Source organism: Pelodiscus sinensis, chromosome 2 (genome assembly GCF_049634645.1).
Source record: "Pelodiscus sinensis isolate JC-2024 chromosome 2, ASM4963464v1, whole genome shotgun sequence".
Lineage (NCBI taxonomy): Eukaryota > Metazoa > Chordata > Testudines > Trionychidae > Pelodiscus > Pelodiscus sinensis.
In genome coordinates this window covers 243530863-243553949 of record NC_134712.1, presented here as the reverse complement: position 1 = coordinate 243553949, position 23087 = coordinate 243530863, and the positions used below count along the sequence as shown (strand labels likewise).

Genomic DNA, 23087 nt, shown 5'->3' with positions numbered 1-23087 from the left:
TTCGTAAGTGCGGATCCGACATAAGTCGGATCCGCGTAAGTCGGGGACTGCCTGTACTGGCTACGGCTTGCACCCCCATGCTACTGCCTCTGATACAGAGGAGGCAGCGCTGGGGTGGGAGAGGGGAGAGAAGGAGGTGACTCTACAGGAGCCGGTGCATGCAAGAAGCTGACTTAAAAGTTGGCTCCCTGCCCACACTGGCTTCTGCAGAGCCGCCTTCCTCCTGCATGTAAACATCTAACTGCTGAAAACTTAAGCGTTTACACACTTGCAACCTCCCCCCCACTTGTGAACATCCCTAGTATGTGTCATATAGGAGTTCTACTTGTGCTTATGTGTTGGCATGTAGAGAGTTAAGAGCAATTATGAGTGAGGAAAATTTTCCTCAAGTTTTTTCTAACATATCAAGTCATTATAATCCCTTTCTGAAGGAGGCTTAAGCAAACCAGAATAGTAATAGAGATGTAGCCATGTTAGTCTGGTTCTAAAATCTGATTTGTCAATTTTATGTGTGTTCACTTTTTTTGATTGTATCCCTTTCGTATATATGGTCATGCCAATTTTCTTCCACAATTTGATCTGAGGAAGTGGGTCTGGCCCACGAAAGCGCATCATCTAATAAACCCTTATAAAGATATAAAGATAATCTTGTTATCTTTAAAGTGCTGCATAGTCCTGTCTTAAGCAAACCACACACTGAATAATAGGTAGGTGGCACTGTCTGACTATCATACTGAGGATGTCTGCAGCTTTGATACCTAAGTGTGGAGATATGTGAAATACAAGTGGGGAATTAGTCTGCAGTCGTTGCCAGTTTAACTATTACCAGTTTTCTTTTTTGTATTTTTGTTTCTTCCTAAACTACATGAATCTTTGGAAATGTTATTGAAAACTCAGCTAATCTGTGCTTCAGTAGATAGAAATCCACAGTTGGCAGGTTAGTGGGAGTGTATAGTAGGGAAGCTGGCGGTGGGGTGGGGGGTTACTGCTGGTAGTGAGGCTGTTGGGTCCATGTCACATCATCTCTTGGCACTGAGTCTTGGCCATAGAAGATAAGCAACTTATGTCTGTTTTTCTTCCCACTACTCACAGGGGCACACCATCCTATCAGCACTGTTAACAGTGCAGCCACTAAGGAGCATTAAGGTGGAACCCTTCTTTTCCTCTTCAGTGACCACTCTTGAAAGAGAGCCTGTGTCATTTCCTTGCTACATGGCGAACAGCCCAGCTGTTGGGAGAGATTAGAGATGGCTGCTGTGGCCTCCCTGTGCTGAGGAGAACAGATCTTTCTCAGCTCCAACTTCCGCTTTTTCTCATCCAGAGAGAAGTTATATTCATTTCCCCATTGATCTGTGCTGTATGATAACATCCTGCACATGGATGTCTGAAAATGGTGGTAATGGAGTCATGCTCCAGGTACAGTGTGTTCAGGTGTTGCATAAAGAACCTAAGACTTGACTTACCCATACAGTCTGGATTTTTTCAAGGCTTCTGTTTGTGCCAAACTCTGGTGGTTTTACAGTTCAGACAAATGGGGACTGGGATTGAGCAATTATTTTAGTTTGATACAACTGAAGTTTGGTCCCTATTAACTGTTATGAAGAGTTAGTACATGGTCCATTTGCATCACCTGAACCTTTGCTGTTACAAATTATAAATGACTGTGGTCTTATTAAATGATAATCAGCTTATACAAAATGTAATGTAAAAAGTAGGTTACACTTTACATTGTTATTTGGGATGAGCTGAAACGATCTGTATCACCTTAGAATTTGCTGATAGTTAAATTGATTCTGCAGTAATGTCTGAATTTATTTGGTCATTTGTTCAAATATTCTACAGTTTAATTAGACTTATTAATGACATAGAGTGGTTACAGGGTTGACAGACTCTGCCACTCTTAATCGTTAAGAAGAACAGGTGAGGTGATGCTCTTAAGGTACGTCTATTCCGGAGATGGCAGTGTCATTTCCAGGATGGTTGGATGTATCTGCACTAGCGGGCTAAAGACAGCAGTGAAAATATGACTGCACAGGCAGCAGGACAGGCTGGTTGTCTCAAGTTCCATCCCATCTGAAACTTCTAAGTGTATATTTGGGGCAGCTAGCCTGTCCTGGTGCCTGATCAGCTGCTGCTACATTGCTGTTTTTAGTGTGTTCGTATGTTGTGTCTACTGGAGCTGGATAGTACACCTACTGCCATAAGTATTAAACATTTAGTGTAGAGAAGTGTAATCTTCCACTACCATAAGTATTAAGCATGTACTTTTAGACATAAATTGACAGGGCTTAAAATTTCCTGAAAAGTCAAATTTAGTTCAGAAATAGTGTTGATTGCAAGGTATCTTACTATACATGCAGTATAGTTGTAGTAGGATTTTAATCCCATAATTAAAATACAGTATGGGTACATCTAGACTACAGGCTTTTGTCGACAGATACTGTCGACAAAGCCTCTGTCAACAAAGAGCGTCTAGACTACAGCCAGTTCTGTCAACAAAGCAAGCCGCTTTTTTGACAGAGCGTCTAGAAGCTCTCTTTTGAAAAAGCACAGTGTGGATGCAATAGCACCTTTTGTCGACAGAACTCTGTTGACAAAAGGCGTTATTCCTCATAGAATGAGGTTTACTGTCATCGACAAAACTGCCGCGTTCTGTTGACTTACTGTCGATTGAACGCGGTGGTAGTATAGACGCAGGTATAGTTTTATTTTGTCAACAAAACCCTATAGTCTAGACACACCCTAACAGTAGTGACATGGTTTAGTTATTTTTAAACACATTGTTTTCCTGCATTGAAGTTTCGAGGGAGGTGCCAGGGTAGTTGCTATTGTGGATTTATTAAAAACAAAAAGCAAGAAAACAATTTAATTTATTTTTGACTTCTCTAAATTAATTAAATATAACAATATACAGTGATCACATTAAGATTACAATAGAAATTAAATCAATAGATCAGTAGTCCAGTTTCTCTAGGTCATCAATTACTACAGAGATTGTTACATCAGTTTATAAAGTGAACATAAGAATGACTTCCTTAATTTCCCTGTGAAGTATTGACAAGCACCTTTCTTTTAAATTAAAAAAAATGGGCTAAGTGTCTGCTAAAAGCAGAAGCTGTAGCTGTGCTGTTGTAGAGTAGATGATTCCTATGATGACAGAAGGGGCTGTAGCTAGATTCTCTTGCTTAGTTGTAGACTTTAGGCTTGGCTTAGCTGATGATCAGACTTTTACTTCTTCTCTGGATGGATGGTCCAGGGAAGAGAGCAGGATACAAGTTGAGGTATTGGTGTAAGACAGTGGTGGGCAATAATTTCTGATGGGGGCCACTCCAGGGTTTTGGTAAGTAGTCAAAGGCTGCACTTTTCTATGGAAGAGATGCGGGGTCTGGGAAGGAGGTTGGGTGCAGAAGGGAGCCCAGGGTAGGGCACTGGGGTACAGGAGGGGCCTGGGTCTGAGAGGGAATTTGGGTGAAGGAGGGGATTGTGATCTAAGGCAGGGGATTGGAGGCAAGGTCTGGGAGAGGGTATGGGTACAGGAGAGGGTTCTGGCCTGGGAGGGAGTTGTGACCTGGGGGAGTTGGGGTTCAGAGGATTTGGGTGGTGGCCTGGGGCAGAGAGTTGGGGTGTGTGGTGGAGGTTGGGTGCCAGAGGCAGGCTCTGGACAGGAGGTGTTTAACTAGGCAGCTCCTGGGCAGCAGCCATGCAGGACCCTGAGGCAGGCTTTCTGCTTGTTTCAGTCCAGGACTGCTCAAAAGGGCTGGCTACTCCTTGTGCCTCTCTGCTTCATGTGCTGGGGGTGGGGGTGGGGCTTTGTATGCCGCCTCTGTCCCCAACACAATTTCTCAGCTCCTGTTGGCCAGTTTCCAGCCAATAGGAGCTGAGAAATTGTGCTGGGGGCCGAGACAGCATGCAAAGCCTACTGCTTCTCTCTCTCCCCCTCCCCCCCGGTGCCTGGAGCAGAGAGCCACACTGAACAGCCAGCTGCTTAAAGTAGCATGGAGGTGATTCTGTTCCTGAAGGGCCCATGGACCACTTCCGGTGGTTTGGCATGCCAGATTCGCCCCATGGGCTACATCTTGCCTTCCCCTGGTGTAAGAGAATCCTCCCTTTCCTTTTGCACAGTTAATCTCATATGAGGGTCAGTGCTCCCTTGCACTGCATCAGGACCAGCCTTTTTTAATTAGAGATTCCAAGCTATAACCAATAATTCAGTTTCCTGATATGAGGTCACAGTAGAAGATTCCAATCTGAGGTGGACATTTTCTTGCAAAATCTGTTGCTGATCACCAGCAGAAGTCTTCATTGCAAAAACTTAGGCCCATTCTCATTTTGCTTAATCTAATTAAAGGTTTGTTGTCAATTACTCTTTCACACACTTCCATTCATTCTTTGTGACCGTAAGCGTGACAAGGCAAATGAACTCAGAGAGGAGTGGTAAGCTGAGGATGTTTTCATGGTCTGATTGAGTGCCCTTACACCTAAATTCAAAGCTGCTCTGGCATTCTGTAATACTAAACTGTATTTAGCATTTAACCAAATATGGTTATCCAAGTCCAAACTCAAGTCTGGCCGATGTTTCCTACAACAAGATGTGGTCTAATCTTTTGATTGAGTATAGTAATTGTGTGTATATAACTATCCCAATGATAATATTAGCTGTTTGTATAGCTAAAACTACTTTACAAATATTAAACCCTTTAACAGTCCTTGAAGGCTGCTAAGTATTGTGCCCATTTTAACTGAGCCAAATAAATGAATTGACTTGCTGAAACCACACATATGCTCAACTGATTTTCTATTGGTGCCCAGCAATAAGTCTTTGTATCATGCACAACTTGTGTCAGATTTCTGTGACATGTTAAACCAGTTTTATTTCAGGAAGAAGAGAGCCACTTGACAAAGTATTGTAAGCGAGAAGTTGAAACTTAGGGTAAATGCAAAAGGCAGTGAAACCTGTTCAGGCTCGTAAAGCAAGGGCTAGAAGATGTCTGAGACGAAGTATAGATGAGACTTCAGTATTCCAGAGGGCATTAGAATTAATATTAAAAGCAAGGGACACAGATATAAGGGAACTAGTGGGGTCAACAAACACCACAGGCCCCAGGGCATGGTGTGTGTGGGGGAGTGGCTCTGTGCCCCCAGAAGGGCGGGACCTCAGGCAGAAGGGGTGGAACTGGGGCAGCCAGCCCTCAGTGCCACCTAGATTGTAGCATGCAACACCCCCCCCCCACAACACTCAGAGCCACATGGAGTGGCACTCCAGGGCTCTGGTGGTCATTCAGAGAGGGCTGGGAGCTTGTGCCAAAGGTCTTCCACAAGAGCGCGTCCACACTGCCATGTGCTTTTGTGCAAGAGCGTCCATGGTAGCGTGGACGCTTTTTTGCACAAGAAAGTTCTGATGGCCATTTTAGCCATAGGGGTTTCTTTCACAAGAAATTCATCTTGCCTGTCTACACTGCCTTCCTGTGGAAGAGCTCTTGTGTAAGAGGGCTTATTCCTCGTAGGGAGAGGAATAACTCTTCCGGAAGAAGCCCTGTTTTCCGATGCTGTACTGTAAATTTACTTGTGCAAGAGTGCGCGTGCAGTGTAGACGCTCTGCAAGTTTTTGCGCAAGAATAGCCGTTCTTGCACAAAAAGCCCGCAGTGTAGATGTATCCAGGAGTGGCCTGGGAGCCTAGACAAACTAGGCAGTTGCCTAGGGCGCCGCTGGCCTGGGCGCCCGATGATGACGTCACAGGGTGCTGGGGCATCCTGTGATTACATCATGGCCATTGACGGCCGTGCAGGCAGGGGCGCAGATTGCGCCTTCTGCCTGGGGCGCTAGCTGCCGCAGCCAGCCTCAGGCCGCTCCTGGATGTAGCCCTTCTGTCCCTCCCTCCTCCTGTTAGCAGGCCTAAAGGGAAGTCTTTCTCTTGCTGACTGCTGAGAGCAGTCTTTTTCAACCTGTGGTCCCTGGCCCCTCAATGTCCACTAACATTTCCAAAGGGATTTGTGCTTCCATTTGCAAATTTTTAGGGGTCTACAAATTAAAGCAGTAGTTTTCAACCTTTATTTAAAGAGTAATGTGTTCTCTTCTGGGAGGGATGGAGTTAATTTTCCCAGTTCTCCCTGACATATGAATTCACATGAGGCTCAGTGTGTTGTTTAGCCCATCCCATGTAGATAGTCCTGCATATACATGTTATCTGTTTGTTACAGGAAAAGTACTTTTTAAAAACCACTTTTTTTTTAGGGCTATCTTTATGAAAAATAAGATCTTTTAAACGGTTCTGACTGGCTTCTGTGAGATTTCACGACAGTGTCTGCAGTGGGTCCTGCGATCTGCTTAGGTTTCTTCTGATCTTACAGATTTTCCATGTTCAAGCATAGTATTTTAAAAATCTAGATTAAAGTTGGCTGAGGACAGCTGTTCAGACTACACCTTCCCAGATGGGCTTCCTCGGAAAGCTGCAGAATTCCAGAGCATGTCACTGTGGAGAAATTCTGAGGTTTTCAGTATGACCCATCTTATTTAGCTTTCTTCAGAGATCTTTTGCTCCAGCAGATTTTGTTAATGTAATGCTGAGTTCTACCTGGTAAAATGTTCTGGACAAAAGGGTTTTGGGGAATTTTAATGTTTAATTTTTTTAGAAGGCGTGTGCTTCCAGTGTGCTTTGTCCTTGATTTCTAAATGGTTCTGATGCTTTGCTTGAGTAACAAAAAATGAATGCAGATTCCTTTTGCCTTGTGCACAAAAAATTTTGGCTTTTGTTCTTCCTGAAGAAAACAGATAAAGACCAAAAAACATAGCTGTTTTCTGCTAAGGCTGTCTAGGTTTGGCCCAGCACTGGCAGCAACACATTTCACAGAAGAACTCTGATCTAACTAATGATCTATTAGGGTATGTCAACACTGCAGAGTTTTTTCAGGAAAACGGCCATTTTTCCAAAAAAACGTCATTTATATCCACACTGCAATTGTGTTTTTTTCGAAAAAAAATTGAAAGAACAGAGGGTTTTTTCGACATTGATAAACCTCTTGCTACGAGGAAGAAGCCTTTTTCCAAAAGAGCTCTTTTGGAAAAAGGCATGTGTGGATGGGAAGAGGGAGTTGTTTCGAAAGAAGAGGAAAGAGGAAAAAGCACAGGTGCCTTGATAGCCATTCCGTCCATAGTAATCACAGCTTAAATGCGAGATAGTGTCCATTCAGTGTGGATGCTGTCTTTTGAAAAAGCAGATCACATTTTCGATGTGCTTGGGCAGTGTGGACACACTCTTTCGGAAGAAGTTTTTTCAGAAGATCTCTTCTGGAAAAGCTTCTTCCAAAAGAAGCCTGCAGTCTAGACATAGCCTTAGAAAGTATGATCTAACACTAAAAAGAATTACTTGGTGTGGCAAATGCGCCATTCAAGAAATACTCCTGATCTGCAACAAATTTGATCTGGCTTGTCCAGATATCAGTTGAGCTGACTCACTGTTTTCCCAACATGTTTTAATGCTTCTGATATTCTTCATTTACAACAGTGTTTACAGTCATTTAGAAATCTTTTCTGTGTTCTCTTATGGTATATCCAAGCTGGAAGTACTTTCTGAACAATGTGTAATTTGCCATCTGAAAAAGTTAGCTGTGATAGCAACATTAGCATTAGAGGATATTAGGTTTGCAGTTAGTTACATACTTCCTTTTTTGGAAGATCATTTTAAATCATACACTCTCTAAAGGTACAGCTAGACTGCGAGGATCTATCGGAAAAAGATGCGCAAAATGCGCTCCCCATTTTGCGTATCTTTTTCCAATCCTTTTGTCAGAAGAGGCTCTTCCAAAATTTGGCCCGTCTAGGCAGGGCCAGATTTGAGAGAAACCCTCTCTTTCGAAAGCCCCCTTCTTCCTCGTGGAACGAGGAATACAGGGGCTTCTGAAAGAGCATGTTTGTTCTTCCACAAAAAAAAGTGGAATGCAGTGGAGTTTTTTCCTCTGATATCCTGCGAAACCCCTGCAGTCTAGCCTTACCCTAAGACTTGTACAAAATTCTTCTCTTTTTTTAGCTCTAGCAGTATAGCTCACTTCATCCAACAAATCTACATTCTAACATGCTTTAAATCCTCAACAGAATTATCACTGTCCCTCTCTGTGATGCAGACTTATTCAGCACAGACAGTTTTACGTACGTAGGCAGCAGCATCCGCCATGATGGAGGCATCAAGAATGACACCCTGAGCAGACTAAGTAAGGTCAGAAATGTCTTCAGAAGTATGAACAACGTATGGAGATCTACACAGTACAGTGTCCACATCAAGCTTACGTTGTACCAGTGCTGTGTCATATCAACACTACTACAGCTGGTCTCCAAGTTACGAATGGGTTCTTCATCGAGTAGTGTCCCTGAGGGTGCTCCACTTGAGGTGCTGGGCTCATCCCAGCGCCGCAAACCGGAGGAATTTTTCATAGCAGTAGCCCCCTACCGGACCGAGCATGCGTGACTGCCTCCTCGCGCCTCTCCGCTGAGCGCAGTCCGGTCCTGTCAGTTTCTCTCCAACCGTCCACAGCCGCATACGGAGTTACATTAGGCTCCCTTTGCCTCTCTGAAGGGAAAGGGAGATCTCTTAGTTAGACTGTGTTTCTTGTTATATGTAGATTAGTTGTTTCAGTTATAGTTGTAGATTAGTTGTAATCCCGTTTTCTTAAAAAAAAAACAAAAAACAAAAAAAAACTTTTTCTCTTCTGACAGTCAGTCCGTGCCTAACCGGCATTGATCTGACTGAAATTGACTTAAAAAAAAATAGAAAGGAGGGAGAGCAGAACGATAGGATGCCAAGATCACCTGGATTCAAAAAGTGTATTCAGTGTCTGGAGGCTATACTGGTCTCCTATGGGCATTCCGGATGTGTGAAGTGCCTGGGGGACTCTCATGTCCTGGCAAAGTGCAGCCATTGTGCAAATCTGACAGCTCATGCTAGAAGGGATCGCGAGCTGAGGCGGAGAGTCCTTTTATTTAACAAGGCTCTCCTGCCTCCACAGATCTCCAAGCCGCGCTCTGCAGACGAACATCACACTGGACGAGAGATCCCCCATGGGATCCAGAAGACGCCTGGTGGCAGAGCGGCGAAACCGGGGACCTCTGGCTCTTTGTCGAGGTTCTCCGCAGGCAAGTCGGGCAAGGGTCGCAGCTCCTTGGCCCCTTCTGTAGCCCACCATAAGGACTCTGCTCCGGCACCCAAAAAGGGCTTGCAATCGGAGTCGGTGCCGGCAACGGCTCCAACGGCCGCTGTGGAGCCGGCAGGGGAAGCCCCGGCACCGAGACGTTCTGCGCATGTGCAAGCGCAGACGGCTATACCGGCACCCGCAGGGCTTTCCCTCGGTGCCGTTCCATGCTCCCTGGTGCCAGAGGCACCGGCACCGAATACAGCACCGCAGCAGGAGACTCTGCCGGTGCAGCCTGAGGCCATGACGTCATCACCTGATCCAGCGGCACCGAGCTTGAGCTCTGCAGAGGATCAATTTACAGAGCCTCTCTTGCTGCCTGCCTAGCTGCCACAAGCGGCTCCCCAGCCTTCCTTTACTTCCTCGGTGCCATCCAAGAGGCAACACAGTTTTGCACGGGTCCGGACACCATCACTGACACTGGACCGTAAGACATTCTCCCCCGGACCTGACTCACCTGCCTCGTTCCATTCTGATACCCGTTGTCATTGTCATCGTTACACGCCTCCCAGAGAGCACTACTATAGGTCACCTTGTCGCTCACTGCCACGTCGACACTACTGGGACCACTATTTGCGGTCTCCTTCTCGCTACTCCAGGAGATCCTTATGGCTGTGGTCTCCAAGATGTCCAGCATATTCTTGTTGCTACGACACGCTCAGAAGACACAGCTGATCTCTGTGCTACGACAGGCAGTACGACCAATGTTACCACGAGTACTCTTCCTTTTTGTCTCATCGCAGGAGGCATTCGCGGTCACGTTCACCGCAATTGTCTTGACCTGAGTCTCCACACGCTCCAGGTGAGTCTGCACGTTATGTCACTCCACCGTCCTCTGCTGGAGATGTGGATTCAAGCTATCAGGAAGACAAGCAGGACCACACTCCTCATCAGGAGCAGCAGTGCCCTGATTTTCCAGCACGCCACTCCTCTTTGTCGCCTGATGATGTAGTGGTCCCCAGTGACTTGTCTCCTATGGAGGACCACAAACAATTCCAGGAGCTCTTCAAAAGGGTTGCTCAATCCCAGGACATCCAGACCACGGATGTGCAGCAGAAACAGCATCGGTTGCTAAAGAATTTACAACCCTCCCAGAAGTCGAAGCTCAACTTTCCCTTTGATGACGCTATCTTAGAGGTTGCCAATGACATCTGGCAGACTCCAGCTACATCCCTACCAACTAATAAGAGGTCGAACAAGAAGTACTTCATAAGCCAGAAGGGTATGGAGTTCCTGTTTATACATCCTCAGCCCAACTTCCTTCTGGTGGATGCTGCACAACAAAGAGTAAAAATGTCCCAGGCCAAGAATGCTTCTAATGACAAGGAGGAAAATATATTCCTCTGCTACGTCAGCTCTGAGGATGTATAACTTTGCAGCACAACTGGCAAATCATGATTTTGACAACTATTCAAAGCTGGTCCCTCTATTTGAACACTTGCCTGATTCCAAGCGCCAGATTCTTAAGGCGGTAATCCAGGAGGGCTATACAATCGCCCAAACCGCCTTGCAGATTGCGCTTGACACAGCTGATGCAGCCACTAGATCCACAGCTTCGGCCATAGTCATGCGTCGAGCGTCTTGGCTGCACCAGGCCGCTGTTCTGAAGGAGTTGCAGGCCAAGGTGGAAGATCTGCCTTTCGATCGCCAGTCACTTTCACCCCGTCAACAGATCAGGGCTTCCACTCGGGCAAGGATACATGTACAACTTTAAAAACACTTGGAATGTACACATCTCCCTACAAGCATAGATATGTTCCCTACAATAGACAAAGGCCTTTTTCTTATGCGACACCTCGAAACAAGCCATTTGAACAACAGAGGCCGAGACAGTACCCCCAAAAGCATTGTCAACAGCCTAACAAAGCGTCATCCCTGCACCAGGGCCAACAGCAGGTTCGATATGTTGATTGAGGGACTGTGGACCACCCCTTTGACAGAGACTCCAAATGTCATGCAAGGAGTGTTCCATCATCGTCTCAGGCCCTATCAACATCGTTGGGCTCTCATATCCACCAACCGGTGGGTTCACGACGTAATCACCTCAGGATATGCCATTCCCTTCACTTCTCTTCTCCCTTCCTCCCCCCTTTCCCCGTCCCTTTTCAGAGACCCCTCTCATGAGACTCTTCTTCACCAGGAAGTCTCTCGCTTACATTAGGAGCGGTGGAAAGGGTACTGACTCGCTTTGTGGGAAGAGGATTCTATTCTCGTTACTTCCTCACCCAGAAGTAGTCAGGCGGTTGGAAGCCTGTCCTGGACTTAAGTCGACTCAACCGTCATCTCAGACGACAAAAATTCAAGATGGTCATGTTATCTTCGATCATTCCTGCTCTCAACAAAGGGGATTGGTTCGTGTCCCTCAATCTTCAGGACGCTTACTTTCACATAACAATTCGTCCTGCTCACAGAAGATTCCTTCGTTTCGTAGTGGGGTCTGACCACTATCAGTACCGTGTACTACCCTTTGGTCTCTCGGCGGCCTAGCTGGCTCCAAGCATCCGAGCTCTCCTGCTCTCAGGACGTGAGGCACGTGTTGATTAACAGTAGGCGGCATACGACATGTAAATCCTACCTCCATAAGTGGCATCGTTTTCAGTTATGGTGCTTGGCGAAGGATCTTGACCCTCTGTTGCTGCCTATACAACAGATCCTAGACTATGTGATGCATCTAAAGGCAACGGGAATGGCAATTTCTTCCCTAAGAGTGCATCTAGCGGCAATTTCGGCCTTTCATCTTCCGGTGGACAGTTATTCGGTGTTCGCTCATCCTGTCACAAAAAGATTTCTGAAGGGACTCGGCAATTTATATCCAGCTCACAAGACCCCGCTAGACCCTTGGGACTGGCCATTGGTATTGGACACTCTGACTCGTCCGCCCTTTGAACCGCTGGCAACATGTGATCTACAAACGCTCACGATAAAGACGGTGTTCCTCCTTGCCATCACGTCGGCCTGTCGAGTGAGCAAATTGGCGGCTCTTTCAGCTGATCCACCGTATGCGCAATTCTTCAACCATGCAGCAGTACTGTGTATCCAACCAGCGTTTTTGCCAAAGATCAACTCTGCTGTCCATATAAATGAGCCCATAACCCTTCCAACTTCCTATCCAAAGCCTCACTCCTCATCGGAGGACGCACGCCTGCACACTTTGCATGTCAGGCGAGCACTGGCCTTTTACCTCGATTGAACTCGGATCTTTAGGAAGTCTCAACAGCTTTTCCTTTCTACAGCCGAATGTTCCAAGGGCAAGCAACTCTCTGCTCAGCATATTTCCCACCTGGTCGTCGCTTGCATCACACAATGTTATGCCTTGCGCAACAAATCTCTTCCAAGTGGACTTCGTGCTCATTCCACCCAGGGCATAGCAACATCTATTGCCTATCTTTGCGGAGTACCATTGCAGGACATATGCCGTGCGGCAACCTGGTCGTCTACCCTCACATTCGCTAGACACTATGCCCTCGCGAACGTACTTACCTCTGATTCAAGGGTGGCCCAGGCGGTCTTGTCTACAGCACAGGACTGATAGGTACGAAGCACTCATAGGACAATTGACCATTGCTGTCTATTCACCTTGAGTGGAGCACCCTTGGGAACACTACTCGATGAAGAAAAGAAAGTTACTCACCCTGTGCAGTAACGTCTGTTCTTCGAGATGTGTGTCCCCATGGGTGCTCCACGTCCTACTCTCCTCCCTGCTTCGGAGCTCCTATTTATATCTTTCAGATGCTTCCAGTTGGGAGGAAACTGACAGGTCCGGACCGCACTCAGCTGAGAGGTGCGAGGACGCAGTCGGTCATGCGCGGTCCAGTAGGGGGCTACTGCTATGAAAAATTCCTCCAGTTTGCGGTGCCGGGACGAGCCCAGCACGTCGAGTGGAGCACGCATGGGGGGACACATCTCGAAGAACAGACATTACTGCACAGGGTGAGTAACTTTCTTTTACGGACCAAACACTTGGCCGTAACTCAAAATGTTCGTAAGGCGGACCCCATTGAGTTACATTGCGACTGCGCTGTTCGTAAGTGCGGGTCGCATTCGTAACTCGGGGACTGCCTTTACAGCTGCTTAATAGGAGGTTTGGTCGTAAATGTGAATGGTCTTAAATCGACTGTTTGTAACTTGGGGACCGGCTGTATATGGCTCAGAGTGCTAGTGGATGACAGAGTGAGACCGTGCCAAGCTCTCTTCTGTTCACACCACCAGCCTTCATAAGATACTTCGCATCTTTTGGCTGAAAACAATCTCCAACCACAACCTGCTCCTGCGATGCACCAGGAGGACATGACCACTATCATTATGAGAAGACACTGGAGATGGATAGGGCACATGATGAGAAGGGAGGCAGATACCATTGTAAAGATAGACTTCACTGGATGCCTGAAGGACGACGGAAACGTGGGAGGCCAAAGACAACATGGCAGCGTACTGTTGAGGCAGACATGAAGAGAATGAATTACAACTGGGACACACTGGAGAAAAAGGCCAAAGACTAACAAAAATGGAGAACCTTCATTGCTGCCCTACTCACCAGTGGGCGTAACAGGCATTAACTAACTAACTAACTCTCTGTGTTTTCTTCCAAGTAATGCATTTTGATAGCATCTTCTTAATTGCCATTTCATCAAATAAATTCCAGTGGGTGTTTTTTTAAACAGCTAACAGTTTTCCTTTTGCATACTGAGCATGCAGCCAGTAACCGGTCTGGACATAGAAAAGACCTTGCTTTATTTTTGGTATTTGTGGTAGCTGCTCTGGTTTTGACAGCAGATTTAAGCTTTAAAAAAAAATTGTGTATGCACTTGTGGGTTTTTTGCTTGTTTTGCAAGCACCTCTTCTCCATAGTATTCTTTACTTGCTTATGTTATTGAGTGTAATCTGAATGAACCCCCAAGTCATGCTTTTTCTGTCAACAAGACTTTATGACAAATGCACAGATTATTATCATAATCAAAGAAGCAATCTGTTGTTATTCTACAAGGCAGAATGAGATTTTCTTTCTGTCCATTATTAAAAAGCCCCAAGCAGTTAATTCTGCATCCTGCAAGATGAATGTTTATTACAGATGCCATGGACTCCATGACTTTGTTTTTAAAAAATCTACATGGGGACGGGATGACTCATGGGATTGATACAAGAAGTTTTTCACTTCTGGTTTAGTGGTTGATTTCCAGTCCAGATCTGTGCTGTCAAAAAGCTGCTACGATCTGAGAGAAGCTTGGTCTGTGTGAAATGAGCACCCGATCACATAAATTCCTAGTAGATGTGCTCCACACCACAAAGCAATTGCAGTAAGATTAACTGCACTTGGTATTCCAGTTGCAGCAGACTGAATGGGCACTTACTGAGTTTCTTTCTGACCCTCATGAAGCATGGAGTCAGGGGTTAGACACTTCGTAAAAGGGTTTGTTGTGCTATTGCCCATGCTGTGATAAATAGAGGATTTCTATTTCTGGAGTTCTGTTTGTCATCTTCCAAAGCACTGAGACACTTGAATTAGTTCTCAGTGTTGCAGGACAGTAAGTGAATGTACATGTGATTTAAAATGTCTTGTATTTAGAGTCTTAACACAATCCATTGGAGGGCATGGGCCAGATTAGTAGGCTTTCAATAGGGCACTGAAATTCTAGGGCAGGACAAGTCAATGAGATAGGCAAGCACTTTCTAAAGCAGGGCTACTCAACACGTGACCCGCGGGCTGCATGCGGCCCACAACCCTTTTGTTTGCAGCCCACAGTGTAGTTTGGGTTTATGCAGGGCTCAACACGCAGCCCATGGGTGGGATCCTTTGAATATGGCTTCCACTGGGAATGGCGAGGCATTTCCCAGGCAGGTGAACATTGAAAGACACAAGCAGATGGGCTGGCTGGAACAGATGGATACAGGGTGTTGGCGTTTCTAGCCCCCAGAGAGGAAGTGCCGAGAGTGCTGGGGCACTGTGGGAAATGCTGGCTGCTTAGCCTTGTGGGCAGAGCCTGAGAGGTGCTGACTGGCTCACACTGGCCTTATTTGGGGCTTAAGCTTTGTATTCATGCCCGTCAGAGTGTAAGAAGCTATTTGCATATATTTGCATATATATTTGCACGTATATGTAACTACACTTAAGTTGTGGCCCTCAGCATGTGCTGTGAGTATCGTGGCCCCCGGAGCTTCCAAAGTTGAGTAGCTGTGTTCTAAAGTAAGGCACTTAAGAAAAAGAGAAGTCTGATATATTGCCCCTTTCTCTTTATAGAGTTATTTGTTGGTCAGGTAGCTTTGAAAACATGAAGTGGCACAAAACTCATCAGTAGCTGTATTTGGAGGTCTGGATCTGAATAGGTAAATTGGTTAATGAACTATGCAACTTGTCATTATTATCATGACTTCTCAAAACATATAATGAAAAACTCAAAGCTTTATTTGATACCAAGAATAAAACTTCTTATCTGGAACATCTCCAATAACTTTCCTGGTTATGCAGAATAGAATAACGTGCTTTTATTTTATGCAACTATATTGCTTCTGCATGAGGGTAATAAAACTTTAAAAATGCACTAAGCAGAATTGACCACCACTAAACAAGTATGTGGAGTACAAATATGCCATTTTAATGGCTGTTTTTCTCTTTTTAATCATACGCTCTGCTCAAAACCCTGAAATGTAGCTCAAAGCTGGTATTCTTAAATTTTTTTTGTCAAGCATAAAGTGAAATGTATACTAAATAAAACTAGCTTGCCTACAAGCAAGTCAGCTGAGATCCTACTATGCAAACAAAATGAAGTGTGTTCTGTATATTTCCAGAGCCTCAGAACAATTCTTGTTGGGAAATTTACTTTTGCATATAAAAGAAGAGTTTCTTGTTTTTGTCTTGTAGAATGTTGTTCTTTCAGGAGGATCCACAATGTTTAGGGATTTTGGACGTCGACTACAGAGAGATTTGAAAAGAGTAGTGGATGCGAGATTGAAGCTTAGTGAAGAACTCAGTGGTGGACGGATAAAGGTAAAAAAATGCCAATATATTAGTTAAATGAGTGAGTGAAATGAATGAGAATGCTTTAAAGCAACTATTGTGTTAATAGGAGATTTCACTTCTGCACAGTAACCTGGGGAGCATAGGACACATGAGGGTAACCAGATAAAGAGTTAATCTCCTTCCGCACCACATTAATGAAATTATGGTGATGTAGGTGGTATTAAAACAGGTTGGGAACCAAACACATTGTGGTACAGTGAAAATTTGTTGTACAGGCAGTCCCCGGGTTACGTACAAGATAGGGACTGTAGGTTTGTTCTTAAGTTGAATCTGTATGTAAGTCGGAACTGGCATCCAGATTCAGCTGCTGCTGAAACTGATCAGTTTCAACAGCGGCTGAATCTGGACGCCAGTTCTGACTTACATACAGATTCAACTTAAGAACCCCAGGCGTCCCCAAGTCAGCTGCTGCTGAAACTGATCAGCAGCTGATTCCAGGAAGCCCGGGGCAGAGCAACTCTGCCTCGGGCTTCCTGTAGTCAGCCGCTGGTCAGTTTCAGCAGCGGCTGACTTCGGGACGCCTGGGGCAGAGCAGCTCGGGTGCTGCTGGGTTGGTCCAGTAGCGCGGCCGCTCCTCGACGCTACTGGACCAACCCAGCAGCACCCCAGCTGCTCTGCCCCAGGCGTCCTGATTCACCAGCAGCTGAATTAGGACTCCTGGGGCAGAGCAGCTGGGGTGCTGCCGGGTTGGTCCAGTAGCGCCAAGGAGCGGTACTGCGGGACCAACCGGCAGTGCCCCACCTGCTCTACCACAGGCCCCGGGCTTTGCTCCACGTCTCCCTAGTCTGCTGCGGAGGGCACTAGCTGTGTCCCCCCCCAGCAGACCAGGGAGACACTGAGCAAAGCCACGGAGGACCGGGGCCGGACCCGCGGTGCTTCCAGCTGATCTGGAAGCGCCGCGGGTCCGGCCCGGGTCCTCTGCCGCTTTGCTCAGCATCTCCCTGGTCTGCTGGCTCCCCCAGCAGACCAGGGAGACGGGGAGCAGCTTTTCTCGCCCCGGAGGAGGCGGGCGGCGGGACCAGGAGTCCCGCCACTCCAGTCCTCCGGGGCGAGAAAATCCCCGTTCGTAACTGCGGATCCGACATAAGTCGGATCCGCGTAACTCGGGGACTGCCTGTATTACTATACAGGAGACCTAGGTTAGCAAGCAGCATCAGGTTCCTTTCTGTCAAAAACAATGGAAACCAGGTTCAGAGTGATAGTAGAACTTAATCTCTAATGGGCAAGAGTGTGTCCAGTGTAATACCTGCCAGTGCCATTGCAATGGTGTACACAGGACATGCAACTTCATTCACAAGTCCCAAGGAGACACCAAGATCTGCTTTCCTGAAGGGGAGGTATAGATTGTGTGCTCTGCAGTATGTGTGAAGCTTCCAGCCCTGGATAAACATGTACATATCTCTCATTTAGAGAACTGACTCTTGCCAGGAAAAAAAAAATTGAATGTGATCATTTTTACTTTCTAGCCCAAACCAGTTGAAGTTCAAGTGATAACACACCATATGCAGCGCTATGCAGTTTGGTTTGGAGGATCCATGCTTGCTTCAACAGTATGTCTATGAAAATCTTTTTGAATTGTTCTTCCTGTGCATTCTTTCTGTCATTGGACATGTTTGATCTACATATCCAGTTTAAAATGCTTTCACTTTTGCCATTCAAAATGGTACATGCTGTGTTGAAACTTAACTTAGTGAGCCAAATCCTGGAATCCTTTCCCAGTTTTTGTTTGGAAAAGAAAATTAAACGTACACTTTTTATCTGATTTCAGGACTCCAGAATTTGATCCATTTTTGACCTACCCTGTATTTGACATCTGTAACATAGAGCTTTCTGGATATCAGAAATCAATGCTTAAGAACTGCAAAAACTCTCAGGATTCAAGGCCCAATCCTACTTTATTAATCATAAGAGAAACAAATAAAATAAAATTAGGCACAATTTATACTGATTTCACTAGATCCTTACCCCGTCATATTTCCACCCATTATCTTTCATTTGATATGCCAAATAGTTCCTATTTTACTCTGCTCTTAAAGAGAACTCCCCATTACAGCAGTGTAATCCAGGAAAAGAGTTATGCAAAATGATCTTTACTGATGTAAAGATTTATTGACAGGTTTCTGCAGTGTTGTTCTTGATTTATTTTTTATTTTTCTTAGCCAGAGTTTTTCCAAGTTTGTCACACCAAGAAGGATTATGAAGAATATGGCCCTAGTATTTGTCGTCATAATCCTGTTTTTGGAGTCATGTCATAACACTTGTCTAATCGAAGTCATGAGTTGGTTATTTTGCTGGTGAAGAAACTCTTCAGAAATGGATGAAGATGGCAGTTACCGTAAATATTGAAGCAAGATGTGGGTGTTCATCTCTTGGTGCATTTGGATCTCGTAGTGCACAATAACACTATAAATGGCCCAGAACCATTTCTGTGAAAGACATTTATGTGCTGACTACCAGTCCTTACCTTTCTTCTTGAATGTCAGCTTCAGTCTAGGTAACAGGCAAGTCTCCATTTAGGAGAATGTGAAAACACTATTGGAGTCAGTCTAGAAGATTACAGCACTGCTTTACTGCCTCTGGAGAGGAAAAAGGATTTAAGCCTTTCCCACTTAGGCCATATTCTTGCAATCTAATCTCAGTGGATGAATTGCTGTGCCTATGTGAGTCCTGTTAACTTCAGGGGGACTCGGCTTGGGTAGAAGTGTCTGTCTGCACAGATTAGATTGCAGGATTGGGGCCTTTCTCTGTACATAAATGTTCTAAACTTGGAATAGAAATGTATGCTTGACATCATTTTCAAAGTTCTGATATTGGTAGGGGATAATGACCAGTTCTAAGCACAAACAAAACTCCTGTTGGATTTCTGCAATTGTTGCATTTGGAGCCATAGTAGTGTTGTTGCAGAGTTCCAGTAGGAGTAAAACATCTATCAATAGTATGGAGTGCTGTTACAAGTTTTTAGTTGTGAGATATGTACTGGAGTGATGCTGGTGAGTTTTGTTGGCAAAACAAAAAACAATTTTTTTGCCACAAGTTCTTGAAAATGCTATTTTGTTTGAGTGACATGAACTTCAATTTAATGTATTGTTGAGATTTATTACAGGCTATATATTTTTGTCATGTTTGAACTTTCTAGAAGCTATTTTATAGACAAAGACATTTTGTTTTCTGTTGACGAGTGGTGGATGAAAAGCTCCCTTGCACCAGTGAAATAAAAGCTGTTAATGTCTTTACAAAAACCGTTGCAGTTTGATTTATAAATTCCTTTCTCTGTTTTGTGTTATCCAAAGATGTGTTTTTAATTCCTAGGGCAGCTTTTCATATGTTTATCAATGTATATGATGTATCTACTGAAACTGTAGGTTGGGATGGGCAAAATGCAGCCATTTGGATCCAGCCTGCTGAAGTCCAGTGGCACCCTCAGGCAGGCTCCCTAGCTGCCATTGCCCCATACCCTGCTCCAAGTAGCTGGCTGCTGGGGACAGCATGCATGTATCTGTATGGCATGGCCCTTGTGGGGTGGTAGCTGCGCCTTGCCCTGTCCCCAGCACCATTCTTGCAGCCTTCCAACCAATGGGAGCTGCAAAGGCAGTGCTTGCAAGTGCTTCTAACTCCCTACTCACAAGGAGCGTGCCGCGCAAAGACACACATACTGTCTCCAGCAGCCATCTGCTTTGAGTGTTGTGTGGGGCTGTGGCATTCAGTGATCCTGCCTAAGGTTCCTGCTGGGCTGCTGGCTGGGTGCCTATAGTAAGCACCTCCTGGCAAGAGCCTGCATCTGGCTCTTCCTTACACAGTCCAACCCCTGCCCCAGGTCACAACCCCATCCCACATTCAAACTCCTTCTCTAGCACAGCCCCCCTCCTATACTCCTCCTGCACATTGGAATCCCTGTCAACCCAAATGCCCTCCCAGAACCCACACCTCCTCCTGCAAACTAATCCCCTACCCAGAGCTCCCTTAGCTTTATCTCAGACACTGCATCCCCTCTGTTAATCTCATAGAAAAGTTTGGCCCATACCATTTACCACATTCTTGAAGTGGCCCCCCCCATGAAAAACTGTTGCCTATCTCTGCTCTAGGTGCAGGTATGTGGCTCTAAGTGCAGGTATGTGAGTGTGCTATATACTTGAGAGAGTGTATCTGAGTGTCTAAGAACTCCTCTGATATGATAAGAGCTACAACCGCCAAATTCAGTATGCAATTTCCTCTTGAAACAAGATAAGAGTTTGCTTGTGCTGGGAAAATGGGATGTGCCTAGAATGAGATTGCTTTTCATAAAATCATACAGAAAAGAGACAAAATCACCAAGCAGGTAAAAACAGCTGGCACCCCCAAGGCGCACCCTATTGAGAGGAACCCTCTTTCCCCCCTGATTCATACAGATACATTGCTGGCTGTTTGCCTTTCTCAGGGAGTGAGAGGAAAGTGCACAGTTTGCTGCATTCCACACTCTGGCTGGGGAGTACAGGGACAAACAAACCTGGACCTTTCACAGCTGGGGGACATGAACCCCCTCCCCGACTGTGCCTGCTGGAGATGCAGGGACCATGGAAAGACACTTCTCACCTGGCCCCAAAGTGCTGGGGTAGTCCTCTCTCCATGGAGCAGTCTGCATTCTGAGCCCTTCATCCCTAGCCCCACCCCAGAGCAACAATTTAAATGCAGCATGCACATTTTCATTTCAGTTTCCAAAAAACATAAATTGGGTTAAGGACCCAAGCAATTCCAGGTAAATCCTCTAGTCACTTATATTAAAACAGATCTAGAATCACGACGCAGTATTGACTTAGGGTCCCAAAGAGCTTGGCAAAGAAAACCAAAAACAAACCACAACCAAAAACTCTCATTTCACCCAGTTCCAGTCACCTCCTTAAGCAAAAGCCTGAGTAAATAAACAGCCTCAAATTCCTCAAAAAATGAGGGGAAATTAATTATGGAGTCAGAGTCGCTCCATTGAGAATGCCCTACTTTCAGTTCCCATGTCAGTTCAAGAGGCTGTTAGCAAAGTCTCTTCAGCTGGTCTCTATTGATGTGGAAGGTAAAGCTAGAGGTGGATAATTAGCTTAAAGTGCTCCAATAAAAAGATGAAGCAATAGATTAGTGAACCAAACATATAAATCATATGGGATGTCACAGAATAAAACCAGGATTGGCAGTTAAAGTACAGAGACCGTTAATACTAGTCATTGGCTGCATGATTTTACAAGTCATTTGAGTCTCTATTTTTAAATGAATACATATGCGTTGTAAGAGTTCAGCCTGGATTAATTTTTTTTGGTTGCTTTTCAACAGGATGCAAAACCGCACAAAGTGCTAGTTATTTTGGAACCTTGTACCCAGGGCAATTCTCAACTACAGTTGGTATTGAGACAACACTGCTTGGTACTCAAACAGAAGGGCAAAGTAATTAGGAAATGTATCTGGCCACTTACTAAATTTATTCTTTATTTTGTGTGTGTGTGTGTGTGAACTTAATGCTTATGAAAAGAAAAAAATCAGTTAACCATCCTGGAGATGGAAGGTTTCTAAGCTCAGAAATAAGGCAATGAACAGCTACCAGGCAAGCTCACAAATACTGCTGCTGTTTCAATCCTGAACTAGAGAAGAATCTCGTTCGGGAATGAGAAATTGGATCTGTTTCCAGACTCATTCAGTTCTTCATGTATCTAAGACTAAGGAGTTATATAGACACAGGTTGTGGTGTTGCCTAGTGGATAGAACACATAGCGCTCTGGTTTGAGACTCAAGGCTTGCATTCTCACTATGCCATTTGGGACTCAAGGCTTGCTTGCCCTTGCTGTGCCATTAGCCTACCAGGTTACCTCAGGCAAATCATTTCACCTCTTTGTGCTTCAGTTGGCAATATTGATACATCAATATTCCTTTGCAAAGCACTTTGAGCCTTACTGATGTAAAGGAGTATGCAAGGTATAGGTATTTAAACCAACCTGTACTGCTGTTCGAAGTTAGAGCTGTATGGAGCAGAGTTAACATCTGTTGGTGAGAGAGACAAAGCTTTCGAGCTTAGACAGTTGGATGCAGTTGGTCCAATAAATGATATTACCTCACCCACCTCATTAATATCCTGGGATTGACATGACTACAACTCTGCATACGTCACACGTCTAACAAATGCAGATTTTTATGGTGGTTTATAATGTGGTCATTTGACTGTCATTTCACAATTGAGACCATCAACTCATTCCACGTGAGTCACTAAAGAATTATCAGTTAATGGTTTTTAGTTATTTAGTCCATCTTGGGCTGGTTTTGAACCAGCATCCAAAGGTGGAAGACAACATCTCTCATTATCAATCCCCTGAGCCTTCTCTTTTTCCAGTAGTAAGTATTTAATAGCACTCGAGGTTTTTATGAACCTAATGAACAGCACGCATATGTTCACTGTTGTACTTCTAATTAAATACAATTAGGGAAGCCTGGATGTAACCCAAAGTACTAATCTTTCTATAAGTTCTTTATGATTTCTGTGTTCTCTCTCATTTGGAAAAAAATATGCTTGTGCCACATTTATAGCTGAGATGGATCATGTGACAAGCTTCTTTATGCTTGCCAGTGACATCAAGCTGGGATAGATCACCTCCTGCTTAATTAAAGAGCATTACATTATACTAATAATTAGGTGCCATGTTGATCAAATAATAACAGTAAATTGAGGCTCTGAGGCAAAATTGTGTAGTATAGCTAGTTCTGTCAATCTCATATAGCCAGATTTTTGTAACAGCATTTTTAAACATGGAAAAGGAAGTGGTAAGGAGAAAAATGACCAGCGAAGGCATTTGCATGATTTTAAAAAGTTGTATGTTTCCAGGCAGAATACTAGTGTCATTTGAGAGGTTCAGACTCTAAGACAATAGCACTGTGGCGGTTG

At 44.9% G+C, this 23087-nt stretch overlaps 1 protein-coding gene across 7 annotated transcripts in view; it reads left to right on the top strand.

Annotated features, from left to right (window-relative positions):
• ACTR3B (actin related protein 3B) overlaps positions 1 to 19452 on the top strand; it is a 75927-nt gene extending 56475 nt beyond the window's left edge. For 4 of the 7 annotated variants that reach the window (XM_075922773.1, XM_075922781.1, XM_075922779.1 and 1 more), the window contains 3 exons: positions 16037 to 16162; positions 17662 to 17745; positions 18359 to 19448. In XM_075922773.1, coding sequence (XP_075778888.1) covers positions 16037 to 16162; positions 17662 to 17745; positions 18359 to 18493 — 345 coding nt within the window. In that variant the 3' untranslated portion in view covers positions 18494 to 19448. Of the gene's footprint in view, positions 1 to 1092; positions 3516 to 16036; positions 16163 to 17661; positions 17746 to 18354 lie in introns of those variants that run through there. The other 3 variants (XM_075922782.1, XM_075922774.1, XM_075922775.1) reach the window with 3 other exon arrangements.
• Positions 19453 to 23087: the final 3635 nt, after the last annotated feature.